Source organism: Ochotona princeps, chromosome X (genome assembly GCF_030435755.1).
Source record: "Ochotona princeps isolate mOchPri1 chromosome X, mOchPri1.hap1, whole genome shotgun sequence".
NCBI classification, from domain to species: Eukaryota; Metazoa; Chordata; class Mammalia; order Lagomorpha; family Ochotonidae; genus Ochotona; species Ochotona princeps.
Genome location: NC_080865.1, coordinates 94,589,576 through 94,610,439, shown reverse-complemented (window position 1 = coordinate 94,610,439; position 20,864 = coordinate 94,589,576). Strand labels below are relative to the sequence as shown.

General features: G+C 41.4%; 1 protein-coding gene across 5 annotated transcripts in view; it reads left to right on the top strand.

The window, feature by feature from the left end:
* Positions 1-20,864, top strand: part of ARHGEF6 (Rac/Cdc42 guanine nucleotide exchange factor 6) — a 106,788-nt gene that overhangs the window by 26,015 nt on the left and 59,909 nt on the right. For all 5 annotated transcript variants that reach the window (XM_058658283.1, XM_058658281.1, XM_058658284.1 and 2 more), the window contains exons 3-5: positions 9,333-9,417; positions 11,574-11,698; positions 12,957-13,158. In XM_058658283.1, the coding sequence (XP_058514266.1) occupies positions 9,333-9,417; positions 11,574-11,698; positions 12,957-13,158 (412 nt within the window). The remainder of the gene's footprint in view (positions 1-9,332; positions 9,418-11,573; positions 11,699-12,956; positions 13,159-20,864) is intronic.

Sequence of the window (20,864 nt, the reverse complement as noted above, 5' to 3'; positions counted from 1 at the left end):
TTTGAGAAATCAACAGACAAACGGATGATTGTCTCAGGCTGCAATACTCTATTCCATTTACTGTCCTGCTTCACTACCTAATGCGTTGCCGAGCATTATTTGAGTTATATGTAGATTTCTGTATTGGGAGAGGATCACAAAGTGTGAGTACTTAGTCCTCTTAGCATTTTTAAAGTTCAGAATGAAGAAATTGGCATTTTGGTGTATGTACTGGTTCCTGATGAGCTTGGAGAGGGAAGAGTTAGTTCCCAAGAAGTCCAAGAGTTGATACCACACTCTGGTGCCAGGGGCCTGCCAAGATCATCCCATCTGGGCATCCCTATTTTTGTGATGAACTACAAATCTCTTGCTGAGCTCCTTTGCTCAGAGTTACTTCTTTCCAGATAGGAAGTGAAGTCCCAGAAAAGTAGCATTCCCTTCATAAGGTCCTCACAACTACTTTCTTGGCAAGGGTAAAACTGGGCCTGGAGTCAGGGTCTTCAGCCCCCACATTAGCACTCTTTTAATACATTGTGTATTGTTACAGCTACAGGCACAAGTCAGATCTTGTTCCCCACATTGATGGACTACAGAAAAGGAAGAAAGTAAGGCTCCAATAGAAAGAAGGATTTGTTGTCTTTAGCTTGCTCCACATTGAATAAGAACAATGAACAGGCCTGGTGCGGTAGCCTGGTGGCTAAAGTCCTCGCATTGCACGTGCCAGGATCCCGTATGGGCACTGGTTCTTAACCTGATGGCCCAGCTTCCCATCCAGCTCCTTGCTTGTGGCCTGGGAAAGCAGTTGAGGACAGTCCAAAGCCTTGGGACCCTGCACCAGTGTGGGAGATCCGGAAGAACCTCCTGGGTCCTGGCTTTGGATTGGCTTAGCTTCGGCCATTGTGGCAACTTGGGGAATGAAGCAGTAGAATGAAGAACATTCTTTTTGTCTCTCCTTCATCTCTGTAAATCTGCCTTTCCAATAAAAATAAATAATTAAATGAAGAAAAAAAAAGCCCTCTGCACTGGATGGGATCTTTTACGCTCTGGTGTCTTTAAACAAGCAAGCAAACAAACAAACAAACAGAAAGGAAGAACAATATCAGTTGGGGTAAAAATGCCATCAACTGAATTTGAGTCAGTAGAATGCCAGTGGATAATGAGTCCAATATAGGAGCTAAGAGCATTATTTGTTGCTGACTTTGTGACTGTTTTTAGTAGGAGCTGTGTGGAGGCATCACAGTTTGCATTCACAGAGCCAGAAGCAGTGCCGTCCAGTGAAATATGACTAAGCAGCTCGGATTTGCTTGCTCTGTTGCACTATGTAATGACATTTCTTCCAAAGTTCAGGGGCTAACAGAAGCAGTGTGCTCAGCTGTGAGAATTAGAGCATCTGGTTCAAGATGGACTACATCAATATAAGAGTTACAGCAACAGGAGCAATGAGGACAGAAAGAAGCAGAATGTTCCAAAATATTTGGAACCTTTTTGTTTTAAGCAGACTTGAAACATAAACTACGTGTCCTTGTGGTGCCACTGAATCACTGGGCTTTTCAGTTGATTGGTTGTTTAACAGTGGAGTCATGGAGCCTATTGTGTCTGGGCTGTTGTGACTGGTAAACTCAGGTGGTTAGAGCATTATGCTATTGATGTCTGGGACTAAATGTCATCACATGCAGCCCAGATGGTTCAGTGTGTCCCTGAAGCCTTGGGCTGAACTCCGACCCCACCAGGACTTCACAGTATAGGCTGTGCAAAGTTTCCACAGTCTGGGCAAATGTAACCAAATGCCTGCTGGCTCAGGGATGCCCCTGGAAATAAGGATAGCACTGGGATTAGGCAAGATCCCTGTGGAGACAGTTTTGTCACATGGAGATTTTCTTTGCCACAGTTGCTGAATTAGTCATTTAAGAGGTTCTAGCAAATTCTGTGCAGATGGTACAGATGCTACTTGTATTGACAGCAGCAAAACAATTTTTACCTGCAAACTCACAAATGCTTTTCCATTTGTTTTCTGTCTCTTGTGAACATAAAATTTGCATGCAGGGCTACAATGCTCCTCAGAGTATTTTCTTGTGTGGTTTTTATTGGTTATGTCACTCTTTTGCTCTGCTACTAACTGCTCTGAATCTTTATTTACTCATCTGTGAAATGGATGAAACAATTGTACCCACATCACAAGCTCGCTGTGAGAATCAAATCTAATAAAATTACATCTCAGTTCATTCAGACTGTCATAACAATATACAATAAACAGGGTATCTTAGGAATAACAGAAATATGTTTGGAGGCTGAGAAGTCCAAGACTAAAGTGCTAGTGCTGTCCAGGTGATGGCCTGCCTACAAGGTCTGCTCATGGTGGAAGGGGTGAGACAGCTCTTTGGGGCCCCAGGTATAAGGGCATCAATCCTATCTATGAAGGCTCCAACTTCCGGGTAATAGCCACCTCAATTCTCTACCTGAAAATACTATTAGATTCCAACCTGTGAGTAGGTGGGTCATGAATATTCAGACTATAGCCATATATCTGGGACCATAGCCATAAATATCTAAGCATGGTTCCAGCTGCACAGTGGAAGCTCAGTAAATCAGCAACTGATAGCCATACAACAGGTGGGCGAATGGAACAAGCCATTGGGAAATTTCTTCTCATTTTCTTCTTTGCTTTTGTGAGTTTAAGAAAAATGTCATAAAACAACATTTAGATGCTGAAACTGAAAGTCACTCCAAAAGAAGCTATTGGTAAATCCGTAAAAGCAGTGAATTCTCTGTAGTTGATACTGGCAGATCCTCAACAGTTCAGAATTAACACCTGGTGTTTGGTAGAAGGAAAATATTTTTTTCTGTCTTTGTGGATACCCAGAAAGCAAAAATGTGGAAAAACATTTAAAAATTAAATGTCATGTCTCATTTACTGATGCTGAATTTGACCTTAGGTTCTCTATATGTAAATATTTTAAAAATAGCAGGTGCTATGGTATAGCATGTGAAACTATCCCCTTCAGTGCCAGCATCCCAAATGGGCACCGGTTTGAGACCTTGTTGTTCCAGTTCTGATCAGCTGCCTGATAATACATCTAGGAAATCAGCAGAGGATGGCCCAAGTGCTTGAGTCCCTGCACTGTTGTACGAGACAACAGTTCTTGACTTCAGCCTGGCCCAAGAGTTTCTTCTCCCTTTCTCTCTCTGTAATTCTGCATTTCAGATAAATAAAAACAAATCTTTACAAATATTTAATGAAGGTGAAATCCAATACTGTCCCTCCTGTGGCTAGCCCAGAGCAGAGTAGATGTTTTTGGTGTTGCTGTTAAATGTGAACCTTGTTTTGTCTGATTGCAGCAGTAGTACCTGGAAACCATCTAGCAGTAGTCTCAGCAGCAGTTTTTCCCTCCTCCCCCCTTTCTGTGTCACAGTAGTGGCATGATGAATGGAGAGAGGGAATCCCGAGGTTCATCTGACCTTCACGGATCCAACGGGAACTAGCCAGATTATTTCTGGACCAAAATCAGTATAAAGATCATTCAACTATTCTGGGACTGGCTCACAAACTGGAGACACTCTGCAGGCTAGCGAACCTTGCACACAGTACTGAAAGATGGATATCATAATGACTAGCATGATATGACTTTCATGTTGAAACATGTATGTGAAGACTACTTGAATAAATAGAAGAGAGGAGGGGAGAAATATGGCTTGCCCTGAATGGCTCAGTGCACTTTGTGTACATGTATTGAAATGTCACACAGTAGCCCAGAACTATGTAGAATTATTGCTAAGCAATATATATATATATATATATATATATATATATATATATATATATGAAGATTTTTTTCAATGGAAAGGTAGATTTATAGAGAGAAGGAGAGACAGAAAGTTCTTCCATCTGCTGGTTCACTCCCCAAGTGGCGGCAAAGGCCAGAGTTGAACTGATCTGAAGCCAGGAGCCAGGAGCTTCTTCTGGGTCTCTCATACAGGTGCAGAGTTCCAAGGCTTTGGGCTGTCCTCAACTGCTTTCTCAGGCCACAGGCAGGGAGCTGGATGGAAAGTGGGGCAGCCAGGATACACACAGACACCCATATTGGATCCTGGCACATGCAAGGCAAGGGCTTTAGCTGCTAGGCTACTGCCCTGGGCCCTAAGCAAAAAGTTGTTAAGATATACTTTATTTGGAAAGCACAGCTACACAGCAAGAGAATGACAGGGAAAAATGGAGGGAGGGAGGGAGAGAGAGAGAGAGAGAGCGAGAGAGAGAGAAAGAAAGATATCTTCCATCTACTGGTTCACCTCCCACATGGCTGCAATGGCCACGGCTGAGTCAGACCAAAGTCAGGAGTCAGGAGCTTCATTCTGGTCTTCGACGCGGGTGCAGGTCCTTGGAGCATCTTCCGATGCTTTCTCACGTATATGAGTAGAGAACTGGAGCGAAAGGGGAACAACCAGGAGTATGCCAGTGCTACACGTGCCAAGCTCGCCCACGATGACATAGTACCAGCCCTTTAGGCAAACAATTTGAAAACATTACATGAAGCATGTATGTGCAAGTTTAAATCAGCTTTTATACAGTTTTGATGCTTTGCAGAAAGAAAGAATTAGTTCTCCAGTGTGAATATGGAAATGAGTGTGGTTAGTCCTAAGCAGATGACCCTTACTGTAATTTATTTTGATTGCTTTAAAAAATTATTTATCTGAAAAAGAGAAGGAGAGGGACATGATACACACACATGCACGCGCGCGCGCACACACACACACACACACACACACACACATCTTTTCCATCTCCTGGTTCACTCCTCAGATGCCTGCAAAAAGCCAAGGATAGGCCAGGACATATTATAACTCCGTCTTGATTTCCTATGTGGGTGACAGGAATTGAAGTGCATGTGCCATCTTTTGCCACCTTCTGGGTACATTAACAGGAAGCTGGATCAGAAGCAGAGCAGCCAGGCTAGATCCCAGGCACCCCGATATGGGATATGGGCATCCAAACAGTGGCTTAACAACCTGTGACACAACACAGGTTTTTATTGTTTTTGTCTTGTTCTTTTGTTACCCGCTCTACATTTGGAGATTTTCCATTGCTCTTTGCAAGTTGGGCATCAGTGCCATTAGTCTTCCTTCACATCATCACCTGTAAGTGCGGTCTCACGCTTCGCATTTCCACCAAGCTATAAATGAGTGATAATGACTGAAGGTGTTTCACTCGCTACACGTAATGCTTGTATTGTTTTGGGGAATCAATCTCAAGTGCATTGAAGAAGGATTTTTAGTGAAAATTTCGATTTGTATCCTGAGAAGGAGTAACATACACATAGAAAGTGTTTGTAGTTACATCTGATCTTCTAACTGCCCTGAAATCGTAATCTTGCTGCATTACCTTTGCTACTCGTCCCTGTGGGCCACTTTCAACTTCTTTCTGTGTGTTTTTTAGTGCTAGGGAATAGACTTGCATCAAGATCAGCAATGTCTGTGAATAAATTTGACTCTGTTGGAGTTTTCTGAAAAGGGAAATGTATACAATCCAGGTAACTTGTCTCAAGCAGGTGCGATGACTTGCTGATACACATTTCATCTTCTTATCCATTTGTCTTCAAATTTGGTCAAGTTACAAATGAAAAATGCCAGTGTTGCCATGTGTAGCTAGTTCAATCACCTGAGTAAGGAACAACTAAAGCAAAAGGAAAAGTTTCTTTCCAATCACAGCATTTACTCTTACACACTATTGTGTTAGTGTTCACTTCTGCTTATGATTTTAGATTCCATGAATCTCTAGAACACACACCCAATATGAATATCCATTACACACACACACATATTTACACTTTCATTAGGGAGTATGGGCTTTTTGCTTTGCCATAGTTATCATTAATACTTCCTATTATTTTATTAGTTCTAAGCAGCATTCAGTCAGTTTAGAATACCCTGGGATCCTAGATATTCTCTCTAGAGTCTCTTGTCTCTTGTTCACCCATGCTTTGACAAATTAAAACCTAACTCCTTTCAACATATTCCTGGAAATATTTGAATTTTATGTATTAGTGTCTCTTAAGTGGAATTAGGCTTTTCAGTCACCTTTAACTTTTAATGCAAACATTTTTTGATTAAATGAATGGTTGAGTTGTAAACGCTAGAATAGGCACATTTACATAGGTTTCCAATTGTGTGAAACTATGTTAATCCCCTAAACTTGAAAAAAGTGCGTATCACATCTTTTCATTCTAGTAACAGATTTTAGGTCTTCAGCAATATGTAGAAAAATGAGGTAAAAACTTGTCTTGATGTGGCTCCCAGAAAGCATGCATATTAAAAGTGGAACAAATGCTGGCATACATTTGGCTCAGGTTGGGGGCAGACCAGGCTGAGTCAGTTCACGTCATCCACTGGCAAATCTGAGCGCTGGAACTGTGTGGGGGCCTGGCCAGGTTTGGTTGCGATAAAAACAGTACAAAACACCAAATGCCAAGGTGAAATGGCCTGTGCCAATAGGGAATGCAGCACCCAACCAGCACACCTCCCACTGATTTAGGTGAGGGACGAGTGTGTGATGGGCAGAGCCGGGAAGAGCTGCAGTACTCATCGGTTCCAATGGAGGTCGGGGCTCAGAATAGAACCAACCCAGGGATTACAACCACCAGCTGATCAGAGTGATGCACTGTGGCGGGCACTGTGTTTACTAGTAGTGTATTTAGGAGCCTGGACTGGGAACACCTCAAAGTTTCTTTGGGGATTCCCCTGAACAAAATGGAGGAATCAAAACATTAACCAAGAAAAGATAGAAGATGGAGTAGATCAATCAACCACCTCAGCTATATGTTTGCAGCGGAAAACTGGACAAGGGGAAACCCTAAGACAGACTATGTCAATCAGTGGACTCTGCACCAGTCTCATCGTACCTGGATTGTTGCTGATCTAATTGATCGAGGTGACGCTCTGCTGGCTCTGCCCTCAAACCTGAGAGGGCCTCCCTAAGAGGCCGTTGAACTTGACTGGACAAGTGGGATGCTGGACTCTGTATGGTGTGAGCTTTTAATTAGGGAGTCTTGGCGGAACTAGGGCTGTGGTTATGCATCAAGGTGGGGGGACTCACCATGGGGGAGGGGTTTGGGGTGAAGGGGGGAGAATCCCAGTACCTATGAAATTGTGTCGTGTAATACACTGTAATTAATGAATAAATGAATAGAAAAAAAAAGTGGAACAAATGTCTCTAATAGGAAGATATACCCTTCAAAATCTTAGGCTCATTACCAGTAATGTCTTGTATGAAAAGGTACATTTTATTCTCATCACCACATTTGGGAAAACAAATGATGCAATCTGTTCTCTTCAAGAGACTCTCTAGATATCCTGGAATGAAATATTTTTAGAAGGGCCATTTCCATCCAGAAAGTGGGCATCTGGTTACCCACCGTTCTGTTTGAGGATGCTTCAAATGTTGTGAAAAATGGAACTGAAAGTAAGAATTTATTTGTGTAAAGAATAATGTTGAAATACATGCAGTTTCATAGCATGTATTTTCCATGTATTGTGAAAAAAAATTTAAAGACTTATTTATTTGAAAGGTAGAGATGGAGGGGGGAGAGAGAGAGAGAGAGAGAGAGAGAGATCTTTCACCTGCTGATTTACTCTATGAATCGCCACAATGGCAGTGTCTGGGCAGGCCATTGCCAGGTGCTTGGAATTTTATCTGCATCTCTCACATGATGGCAGGGCCCAAAAACTTGGGCCAGCTTCTGCTGCTTTTCCTTGTCCATTATCAGGGAGCTGGATTAGAATCAGAGCAGTAGGACTTGAGCTAACACTTTGGTAAGGGATGTGATCTACCATATTACCCAACTATCCCACTTCTGGGAATGTATGTGAAGGAAGTGAAATCTGCACATGAGAAAGTGGCCTACATCCCTATATTTATGACAGCACAATCCACAATAAAAAAAGACATGGAAACAGTCCAGAGACCTGTCGAAAGAGGAATGAATAGAAAAACTATGGTACATCTACTCCATGCAATATTACTCAACTATTAAAAAGAAAAGAATTCTACCATTTTCAACAAAATAATCCCAACTGGAGACCATTATGCTCAGTGAAATAAACCAATCCAAAAAGGACAAATACCATATGTTCTATCAGATATAAGGCAACATTCATGCAAAATACAGAACAAATAGATACACAGGTAAGTATGTATATACGTATATTCCCATGGATGAACTGTAGAATGGAGACTAGCATACCAGGAAGATACATTTCAGGATGCATCTCTAGTCTCGAATAAAAGGAGGACTCCCAGTGAAACTGTTAAATATACACTGACAATATGGTACTAGATTTTTTTTTAACCATTGCCTATACCTGCAATGCCATGACACAATTAAATAGCAGAATGTGATATGGAACGTAGACATCTGAAATTGCAGATACCACTGTTGTGTCAGATGCCTGCCCCTTTACTTTATTGCTGAGGGTTAGGTAGCATCAGGAAAGCCAGAGGCCACATGTTAAAGAAAAAAAATCACCTTGGGCCCGGCGGTGTGGCCTAGTGGCTAAGGACCTCGCCTTGAACACGCTGGGATCCCATATGGTCGCCGGTTCTAATCCCGGCAGCTCTACTTCCTCTCTATCTCTCCTCCTCTCTGTATATCTGACTTTGTAATAAAAATAAAATAAATCTTAAAAAAAAAAGTTAAGTGTATTAATCCTTTAAAAAAACAAACAAACAAAAAAAAAATCACCTAAGCCCAGGATGAACCCTTAGGGGCGAGCAAGTGAAAATGAACGAAGAAGGACAAGGTCAAGCAACAAAACCTGGAGCTGAGACTTGTGGGGAGGGGAAAGGCAGACCTGCGCAGAATGTCTAGGCAACCTGGAGCCGGAATCTCCAATCATTGCGATCCAGTGGGCATCAGCACGGAGGAAGGGGAGCAGAAGGAAAGGTGAACAACTTAGAGATGAAAGTGTGTCAACAAGGCTCCACCTCCTTCCTCATGGGCTGTTGAGGGCCTTCTGTGGGTTCCAGACATTAATTATAACCCTCGCACGGGGATTTCCTGTAACGGGGCTGGAAGTATTGATGCATTCTGCTCAGAAGAGTGAGTCTGAGTGTGCACTGTGCATTTGCTGGTGGGCACAACTTTTCAGCTTGGCGCTCATTTCCCACTGCTGCTTCGCTGACTCACTGATGGCCTTCTGCATGGCATTAGGCAGATTAACTGCTGCTCTTGTTTCTCCCAATTGTACCACCTTGGCTTTTACATTTTTTTTTCTTTTGAGAGCTGAAGGAAGGGGCCTTTTGCTACTTTAGCTTGTTGAACTGAACACTGACAGTGTCTTACAGCTTCCGTTTCCCTTCCCCATAGGTATTTGATCCTGATGACCTTTATTCAGGGGTCAATTTCCCGAAGGTTCTGAGTACTCTTCTAGCTGTCAACAAAGCAACAGAAGGTAAGCAAGGCTTGTGATTTAGGAGCCCCGGGTGACATGTTTGGATTCACGTATTTCTGCTAACCTTAGGAACCAACTATAACCCGGATTATTAATCTGACGCAAACCTCTACTCCGTAAACCCCACCAAGGGTCGAGTGTTTTATTTCTTCATGGCTTAGAATTTAAGCCTAATGAGCACAGATGAAATCTTACTACCTTCTACTGAATGGTTAGAACCAAAAAAACTATTTTATTCCAAACCCTTGAGCATAATAAGACAAAAATAAAAAGACCACTTCTCTTTTTCAAAAAGTTTAGGAAAATATAATCATCACTTCTTTATACCAGCTAGAGACATTGTGCCCATGCAGAGGAACCCCTCAGTAACCAGGCCTTGGAAATAAAACTTGGGATTCAAAGTGAGTGACAAGTGTATTTATCTAAATGTTTAATACTTGGCGCACCAGACAGATTATATATAAATCCTACTCAATGTAAAGAAAAAGCTGATTAACTTAGTGTGTCACTTCACTCTTGTGATATTAGAAAGTAACAGGTCATGCAAAATGGAATTAAAAGCTCAAATTATTTTGCTGCACAAAATTAAATGATCATCTTATAACACACATTTTCCATGCATCTTTAGAAGATATTCCTTATACAGTAGCTAACATACAGCTGGGTGATAACATCATAGTTCAATCATAGCCCTAGATCTAGGCTGCCCTGAGAGTCACATGTGGTCAGATTAAACCTTTTTCAGTCCATATTTCAGACAAGGAGAGTGAGGCCCACAGTTGTCCAACAGAAAGTAAGTGGCTGAGCTGGAATTCAAACCCGCAGCTGCCCGGCAGCAGAGGCCTTGTGCACAAACAGGGTCTTGCTGCTCATACTGTTGTAGTGTCAGTAGGCTGTGTGCCCAGTGCTGCCAGGTGCTACAAAGGACGTGGAAGAGATGGTCCCCACCCTGGAGAAAATGACTGTCTATTTAGGGAGACTCAGCTTCCCCACGTGAAGCGATTCAAAAAGAACAAGAGCAGAGAATATAACCAAGTGCCAAGTAGGATGGAGAATCTAGGAAGCTATCAAGTAATTACAGTTTTAGTCAAAAGAGCTGTATATAATAGCAATACATGTAAAAATACTTCTCCAAAGTTGTTCTTTTGCTATTTGGGAAAAAATGCTTTTGAGTTGTTGCAAGGCGTATAGCAGAAAGTACAGCTAATTCAAGTAACTATATTTAACATACATGCCAACTATCCAGTTCTGGGCAAGGAGGATTGTATAATTCTAACATTATGCCACACAAATTATATGTTCCTTTGCCAAACTCTCCTAGCAAGTTTTATAGTCTCTTCCCTTGCCGTAGATATTTATAAAAATACGAGGGGGTGAAAGTTAAAACCCACAGCTTCAAGGAAATTACTTGGATACTGCACTTGTCGCCTAGGGAATGTTTGGGCTTTAGACTTTTGCAGTTTATATCTTTTAAAAATGAATGGAGGGGAAATGAACTCTCATTTGAATCTGTCAAGAAGCCAGCTCCTCTTTTTTAGCATACTCTCAGCATACTGAAACCATCCACCTCAGCTCCGGCCTCGATCATATTTCCTCCTGAGTTTCATTTAAAAAAAATCAAAATTGCATCTGTCCCAGGCACACACTCTTCACTTATTCTCCTTTCCCACCCCACCCAACTGTTCCCCACCCTGGGGAGATTTTACATTATGTAGGTCACACATATTGTTTCATGTGAGCAAGAACACAATGACGGAGTTATGGACCAAAAAACAAAGAGAGAAATTTAAAATATTTCAAAGTAATAAGAAGCCACAAACAGCTGTTTGGTACCCAATATAGTTCTGCCTCCGATAACAGGACAGCCTGTTGCAACTGGTTCAAGAGAGAAGAGTGGTAGGGAAATGGGTTAAGAGAAAATGTGGTTCTGTCGCTGTTTTTCATTCTACTGGAGAGCAATGGCCAGTAAGGTTAAGAAAAAAGAGGTTGTCCACCAAAATGGGAGGGGGAAGTGAAATTCCCCGTGGCATGTTTAGACTACCAGCAGAATTACAGCCAGGATGTTTTTGCTAAGGTCCCATGAAGGATGATGTAGTGGTGTAGATGTTTTTATGACGTGAGTGGTTCCTTGACCATGTCTTTTCCTCTTTTCACAGATCAACTATCAGAAAGACCATGTGGACGTTCCTCTTCTCTTAGCGCTGCTAATAGTTGTCAGGCAAACCCACAGGGAGCGGTTACCAGCACAGCTCCAGGGCTGCAAAGGCAGTCAAAGGCTGCGGTAAGTATAGCCTGCAATTCTCCCAGCCTGTTGGAAAATCTGTAAAATTAGCTGGATGTCCTGGTTGCATCTCTGTATGTGTGAGCTTGCCATCCCATTTATTTGGGGGCATTGCTGAGAAAACTAATTATAAACAGAACATCAAGTCAGGATGGCCCCATGGAACAACTCAAAGGCATGTTGTGGAGTCTAAAGTCAGAAAATCAGAGTTGAAGATTCAGTTCTGTCCCTTATTAGCCAGGCGAGAATTGAACTGAGAGCACTAATGCAAGTGGCAAGTCATTATGTCTAATCCCTAATGGCAGTTTACTGCTTCTTTCCCTACCTCTTGGTTTATTAGGAAAACTCAAGACTGTTTGGCACTCACTGTGACTAACATGTTTGTTTTTCTGTTTGCATTCCTACCGAGCAAAACTCAATTTTAAATATCAGCCTGTGATGAGCTTCTATATTGAGATCTCCCAGTTGTCCTTGCATTTGGTCTTACTGGATGCTGTTATTTAGGAGGAAATATCCTTTACTCTGCACTTTGGGTGAAAACTTTAGTCTGCAAAAAGCCACCACTTACTGTGACATGGTGTGACGTATTACTTCCAGAGCACTTAAGAGTGGTTGAAATTTGAAGTCACAGATACCTTTGAGATGCTATGGATTCTTTCAAATGGTGTACAGAAGCCCATTGTGCAAAAGACCAATGTGTTCATCAGGTTTTCAAAGGAACCATGAACCTGCAACAGTTAAACCCAATTCAGACATGATAAGTCAAACATTTTGCACTCAGATAGCTAGCAATAGGATATCTGTGCATTTGGCTGAGTTTCCGTCAATTTAAGGTCTTCTTAATTTGCTAATTAATTGGGAGATAGGAGACAGATTTTATGAGAACAAGTTAGTACCTAATCTTGATTATATAGTTATGTGGATGATATTTGGATGTTTGGTGGCGTAATCCATTACACTGCTTTGTTACCTGATACTTTTAAGTAAGCAGTTTCAGATGATTGGTGGGAGTGGAGGGACGTGAAAGCTGTGGCATCTTCCAAAGTCCATGTTGTCCCAAATGTGAAAGTTTGCATTTAGTTTCTAGGGCTATTACTGCCCTCTGAAGCCCATTCATGGATTCCAAAGGTACAAATTCAATACCTCTCAGTGTCTTGAGTTATCTCCTTAGTTACCCCACTTTGTAGGTCTAAATCATTATTTAAACCCTACGTCTTCCACATGAGTGCTTGATGTGTTGTGGCTTTCGGTTCTCTAGGAGATGACGGAAAATGGAAGTCACCAGTTGATAGTAAAGGCAAGATTCAATTTTAAGCAGACAAATGAAGATGAGCTGTCAGTCTGTAAAGGGGACATCATTTATGTCACTCGGGTTGAAGAAGGAGGCTGGTGGGAAGGCACGTTAAATGGAAGAACGGGCTGGTTCCCTAGTAATTATGTCCGAGAAATCAAATCCAGTGGTAAGTGACACTTTTAAAGACTTTTAAAAATGTGACTTCTGGAGTTTCTTGTTATTTTTACTAAAAATCTAGTAATTTTAATCGGTTAACAGATAGTATTTATATTTGTATGTGCATATGTCAAAAATAAGAGTAGAACAGAACTGGGGGAATCTGTGATATTTTGAAACAAAGTTGTATTTAGAGCACATCAGTCGAGGCAGCAAAATGCTAAAAAGGAAAAGGAATTCAGACAACTGCCCCACCTTCAATATGTCCCTTTATGTCTGTGAATGCCACCCCATGTAATACAGTGTGGAGTCCTTCCTGTTGCTCTGAGAATCACCATGGCAGAATACAATAATAAGCCAGGCCTGGTGTAAACTTCCTTTTTTAGACCTAAGCCCTTTAAGCAGGCCCCAAACTAAATGCCTCCGAGATGTGTGTGAAAGACCCCAATCACAGGGCAGCAGGAAACCATCTGACCACTTGGATTGTGAACAAGATACCACTTAGCTGCTTGCGTTTTTTCTTAATATTGTCCAGAAAATGAATTGTTTTTCTGTAGTTTTTCTTACAGGGTTTTTCTTTTTTGAGTGGTGGGAGGGCAGGTGGAGAGAAACTTGCTTGCCCTTTATTAAAGGATATAGTTTCTGTTTACATAAAAAAATCCCTCAAACCCCAACACGTACAACAAAGCACACAGTACGGATAAGCTAGTGTTCAGTTATTCACATTCTTACATGTCTCCACTTTTCAAAAGTATTTTCCCAAGGCTCCTTTGAGTGGTTAGCCCCTTAGTGTTAGGGTTAGGTGATTTCTTTTCTAGTTGTCTTCGTTGCTTTTTGAATACCACAAAATTAACACTACCAATTAATAAAATTATAAGCTCTCTGTAAATAAAAGGAAACACTATGGAAATTTACACAGAGTAGATAATAGAAGTTTCTCTTTTTTTGCTTCTTCCCGTGAGATAACCAATGTTAGCAACTGCTCTCTGAGGCATTGTAGATAAAATTTAGCTAGCCGACTTTTCTGTGTTCCGTGTTGGGTGAAGGAGGACATTTCCTTTTACAGGATGTGTGTACTAACAGGTTTATGATTATGTGCGCATGTGTAGATCTCTTAGCAGATTTAATTACTGGGAATCTAAAAGTTTCTGTTGAGTCCTGAAATATTTTCACAGGCCATGCCTGGAATTTCCTTGGTTTTGACGATTTTCACAGCTGACTTCCCCCTTACTAAATCTTTCAATTGATGTAACTCAGTTGTCAGGATCCCCAAACAATTGCTCACTTTTGTTCTAATATTGTTCCCTGATTGAGTGTCATCCTCTGCAAAACTAAAAGTAGAAGCTCTTGCTACCTTGTCTGGGAATTCCAAGCACTGTTGACGGAATGTGGGAAGTGGACACCATGTCCTCACTTTGGCACCATTCTCAGTGATGTTGTTTTTGTGTTGTCTTGTACTACAATCTATCCATTCCCTTGTGGATCGTCTTAAAGTTTTTATCCTAGTCTTTGGGCTCTTGCTTTTGAATTTCTCCTACCAAAGAACTTTAGAATGTTCATGGGAAATGAAATTAAAAAATGAGGGTTTTGGTGCAGAAAATAAAAAGTCATGTTTTTTATTATAATACACATTCCTATGAATGTTCTGAAGACTCCTTCCATTTGAAGATTTCAATTTTAAAATTTTTATACCAAAATAATTATCATTTAATCCCAATTTCTATGAACATTTGCAAGTGTCTTCATAGATTCTTTTTGGTTTAAGAATCGGGTTAGGAAAGACATGATCATCTCTGGCTCTGATTTGAACATCTGGGTAACCCCTAGAAGCAGCCTACCTAAGTTTCAAAGATAGAATGAAGCTGGTGGAGCCAGGAAGCGTGCTATTCAGAGAAACCCTGGGACTAAAAAGTATGTAGAACAACATTTCTCTCATCATTTTTTCTTTTTTGTAATAGCTTCCTAATTGGCATTTCTGCTCTTGTTCTTCTCATTCCCATAATCCAATTACATGTGGTAGCTAAAGTGATTCTTTCAAAATGTAACTCCAGTCTTTAAATAAAGGCCAACGTCATCATAATAGCCTACCGGGCCCTGCAAGAGCCAGCCTCTTCTCTGAGCTCTGCCCCTTCACTCATTTCCCTCCAGCCATACAGACAGACCTCTTGGCTGCCTGTACTAGGCTACCACCTCATTTGCATAGCATCTGGACCACTCTCCCCAGATTATCAGTATCGTCAGTTCAGTCACTTTTTTTTTTTTTTAAGATTTATTTAGTATTATTGGAAAGCCGGATATACAGAGAGAAGGAGAGACAGAGAAGAAGATCTTCCATCCGATGATTCACTCCCCAAGTGAGCCACAACGGCCGGTGCTGCACCGATCCAAAGCCGGGAACCAGGAACCTCTTCCGGGTCTCCCACGCGGGTGCAGGGTCCCAAAGCTTTGGGCCGTCCTCGACTGCTTTCCCAGGCCACAAGTAGGGAGCTGGATGGGAAGTGGAGCTGCCGGGATTAGAACCGGCGCCCATATGGGATCCTGGCGCGTTCAAGGCGAGAACGTTAGCTGCTAGGCCACGCTGCCGGGCCCCAGTCACTTTCTTCAAGTCATCCTTATCCTTGTTTGTATAATTGTAGGGCCTTTTCTGTTCACCCAAGAAAAAATTGAACCCTTTTCCCACTGCCCAATCGCTGTTTGCTTTATTTTTAATTTATCATTCTTCTCCATCTAGCACTTATTTAATTTATTGTCTGTATTGTACCCTTAACATGCAAACACCAGCAGGGTAGATTTTTTTTCCCATTTTGTTTGTGCTCAGTAAATATTTGCAAAGTGCATATTGTGGAATAGATAACTAAATTCTGTTCGACTTGTTCGTTGAGTGCCTCTTGGGCACTTTGGTGGGGGATATCTAAGAGGTTTTTCCCTGAGGACCTCCAAATCTACTAGTCAAGATGGGTGTGGCCTTAAGCAACTGCAGCACAATAAAATGCACTGAGTAAGATACTGTTAGGTCTGTAAACAAACAATTCAATTCATAATTAAGGGGAAAATATTTGAATTGAGTTTTGAAGCATAGAAAAAGCTTGGACTGGTGGAAGAGGTCAGAGGAAGTTAATGTAAAGTTAAAGCATGGATGTAGCAAAGCATGGAGTGGATGTTAAGGTGGTTTGAGCTGAGAATCAGGTGCATGAGGAGAACTGGGTGGTCTTGAGCTGGTGCTCCATAAAGAAGGTGCCAATGGAAACTTTTTAGCAGGGAATAGTATGTAGTTAAGGAAGGTATTTGTAGTGCTCCTGTGGGGACTGGATTTCGGGGACATGGAGGAAATAACCAACAAGGACATAAGGAAACCAGTAGAAGTACCTGCTGAGTTCTAGGATTGTGGTGTGAACTGCTCTGGTGATAATGAGATAGAATAGAATCAATTAGATACAGGAAATTTTGCTGAAATAGAATAAGAGAACCGTTTGGTTCGATTAGTTATGAGCATAAAGGAAGAGGTAAGGATAACTCTAAGCTCTAGGTGGTACACCTTGATGGTGAGCTATTAAGAGCTGACAGAGACACCCACCTAGCCATTCTGTGGTTGTTAAAGTCCTGTGATTAGGATATCAATCTGTGTCCTGATAGCAGCCAATGTGCTGAGGCACAGAAGTATGACTTGGTTTATCCTCAAGGTGTTCACAGTTCTTTGATGGAAGAAACCATTGGGATAAAATGGTGCTATGAAAAAGTAACAGGAAGCCCAGGAGACACTGATCGAACTTTGTGTTTCTTTCCGTCTGTACAATGCTTAGCATGGTGGTAATATGGACGTATGTGCTGAATTTCATTAAAAGACAAGATATGAGGAGGAAGAGGGGAGGAAAGAGAAGGAGAAAGGGTTTGTGTATTAGGAGGGGCAATTGTGCTAAACATCATGGATTGTTTAGAAATTGATGAATGAAGGTGTGCTGGGTCATTGTTCTGAAGGTTTCCAGCAAGAAGTTGGTAGTATAGCTATAGCACAAACAGAGAGAACAAGTAGAGATGAATTAGACAACTGATAGCTCAAGATGCTGCATAATGAGGTGCAAAATATGTAACAAATCATCACTGTTCAGAGGCAGAATACATTGGGGCTGAAGAAGTTGAGGGAGGCATCCTCTCGGGTAGCTGAATACTGAAAGACTAGAGGCTGGAGATAGGGTCAGAAGAGGGAAAGACAAGCCAAGTTACACTGATTAGCAGAGAAAACAAATGTAATAAAACATGAAGAGGGGACTGAGAAGAGAGAGCCCAAGGGACCCTGATGAAAAACATCTTGTTAAGAAAGTTTGTGTGGGAAAAAACCTTTGCTAATTTGAATTTTTTCCCATTCCGATTCTTGCCACCACCACAAAATAATAAGTAAGCCTGAACGTATCTAGCATGATGCTGAGGGACATTGTAAATTCAATGCTATTTTGTTTTATGTTTGGGACAGAAAATATTTGTCAGTTTTTTTTGTCTTGGAATCACATTGCTTATTTGGAGAACTAAAAATAGCCTCCTGTTGAGGATATCGGATATACCAGGAGAATAGACGAGGATACTGATGGGCTGTGTAATTGAAAGGATAGCCTAGAAGTAAGAACATTTGTGGGGTAAAACACAAATTATTTTTGATCTTGAGTTCCAAACCCACAAAAAACACTTTGATAAGATGATGCCTTCTTTTTTTTTCCCCACACTAATATCATCCCCCACCCCGTATCTGGGGTCAGGGGAGAAACAAAGGGACCCCACCCAGCCTCGCACCCATTCCAGGTTCCTGATGTGGTATATGCTCCGAGGGTCCTGCTCAAGCAGTTTTGATAGTTCAGCTGTTCTGAACTGCTGCCAATCTCACTGTCCCAAGCATGATGAAATCTCTTCAGGTTCCACTGGCTGACATAGTCTTCATGGTTGGGGTTCTGAGATCAGCAGTTCAGTTGGCGGGATCCCCAAAGAAACTTCGTCTGGGGTGATCGCAGACCCTATTTCTATGTGTGCTTGCCGGTACATGGTCCAGTGCAGTCCGTCACCCTAGTCAGCTTAACCACTAGGCTAGTGACCACTCCCTACACATCCTTTTGCCATCTCTTAAAAACAAAGCAAACAAGCTCAGAGTGTACTGCTCACCCCGCAGCCTGCTGTGCCTTGGGAATGCTCTGCAGTCTTCTTCATTCTGCTTCTCATTGACTAGAACACTTTGTGCTCTGGTGGATTTGTCCTTGGGAACTATCATTTAAAAATTTGAATTCCAAAGTAGCTCTTGTACGGATATAATTATAGCCAAGACCCTGGGGACCACTTCCCTCCCACTCATAGAGAGGAGGCTGATTAGAGGAGGATGTAAACATAAAGAATGACCCATGTGATGTGATAGAAAGTTCACAAATGAAGTGCTTGAGAATCTTTCTCACATACACACACACATATCACTTAGAGTAGGTTTTTGTGACCATGATGATTGAAATTGTTTATCAAAGCAAATGAATGAACTTGGGCATTGATGATACCATGATGCCATTATTATCTTCTCTGTGTGGCTACAACTGATCTGTTGTTGTAAGGGAAAAGAAACACTCATTTGAACAAACATATGTCTCTCCCAAGATCTTGTTTTATGAAAGATACATATAGCAATAACAGTGATTAGATTTACTAGAGAATATGCAAAAGGTCTTTACTCCTTTACTTAATTTGAGTCAGATATAATTTTCAGCCCTCTTAAGAATCACTGTTAGCCTGTAAATAACAATGTTAATCTGTTGACGTGTAAACATGTTATTTATAAATGAGAGTAATTTTTGCCAATAATACATTGATAACAAACATTTTTAATGTTTTTTGCAGACATATAAAATTATGTACATTTATAGGGTGTTGTGTGGTGTTTATGCATGTATGCATAGCATAGTGTCTAGCCAAGCATTTAACATCATTTTTGGTGAAAACATCCCAAATTCAGTCTTCCAGGGTTTTTAAAAAGAGAAATATGCAGTTCTTTGACATTGTAGCCAGCCTACTCTATAAGAGATCCTCAGGGCTTCTTATTCTCCTCCAGCTGTATCTTAGTACCCATGAATCAACATTTCCCCCATTCATCTTTCCTCCCTCTCTCCCTAGCCTCTGCTAACCTCTATCATGCTTTGAATTTCTGTGAGCATATCCTATTTTTTCTAGACTCCATGTGTGGGGGTATCTGTTTTATTTTTATCTTTGTGCTGTCACCTAGAAAGGATAGGGGCTTTGTTAGGATTTTGCATTGAATTTTTCCTGTCAAAATTTCCATGCTAGGAAAAATATTAAGGTAAGTATGATTGGAACAGATATTTTAAGCAGATATTTTAACAGATATTTTAATTCTGTTATCTCAAACTGCTTCCTTTTAAGGGATCATTAAATTTTTCTTCTAAAGCTTATTAGCAGGTAAATATAGATAACACTTGAAAGGATTGTTAGGTCCTTGGTTAACCAGATTTGTATTAAGGCAGGTTAAGACATCACTCTTCCTGCTCATTAGCTATGTAATCCAAAACTAGGGTTGGACTTTATATTTAGACTTCCTGTTTTAATCCCCGGGGTGTATCACATAGATGTTTTGTGCCCAGAGAAACTGTCACTGGATTTCTTTTTGTTCTATCACCACCAGCAAGTAATAGAAATCTGTACATCAGCAGGGAAAAATATTAATTGGAAAGAGATTTTAAAAAAAGGTTTATTTTTATTGGGAAGCCAGATTTACAGAAAGGAGAGACAGAGAGGAAAATCTTCCATTCGCTGGTTCACTCCCCAAGTGATGGAACTGGCTGGAAATAAGCTGATCCAAAGCCAGGAGCCAGTTGCCAGGAGCTTCTTCCAGGTCTCCCATGCGGGTGCAGGGTCCCAAGGCTTTGGGCCGTCCTCTACTGCTTTCCCAGGCAACGATCAGGGAGCTGGAGGGGAAATGGAGCAGCCGGAACATGAACCAGTGCGCATATGGGATCTTATTGCATGCAAGGCAAGGACTTGAGCCCCAAGGACTTGAGCAAGGCTGGGCCGCAACTGGAAAGGGAATTTTACATTAGGGCTTTCTTGTTGTTTAAGACATACTCTGCCAAACAACCTATTTGAATTCTTCACTGTATCAACAGATGTTTTTTTCCACTGGTTTGATTCAATTAGCTAATCGGTTTTTTTTCCCCCTTACAACTACCATGTAAACGATTGTTTTCATTTAGTTGGGATTACATTTTTTTGAACTACCTCCAGGAATTGGATTTGTATCCTCTGAACCTCCACATCTTTATTTCTTCTGTGTAGGTTGTCAAGATAGATCTCAGGGAGAACTTCACAGGATGGGAGTAAGCCGGATAGGAGCATGGTTAGGGACACTGGGGGACCAAGGAGCCAGAAGACTGTCACTGAGGTCATAGTGTAGGCTTTTTCCCCTCTGCGTCACCCCTTGCCACCCATACACCCCTTCGTTTTTCTTTCCCCCACGAGGCCAGTTGTCTGCAAGGGCTACTTTTCCCCCAACTTTGTTTGCTTTTTCAATGCTGTCTGTGCTTCTCATTGCTAACCTGGCATCCTAGAGCAAGCCTGCAGAGAAGAGTGGAACCTTCAGCACTGTGCTGATGAGAACACACAAGGACACTTCAAAGAGTTTATGGAAAATGGAATTAAAAGGTGTCCATTTTGGCGCAAAATTTTTGAAGTTCATAAGTC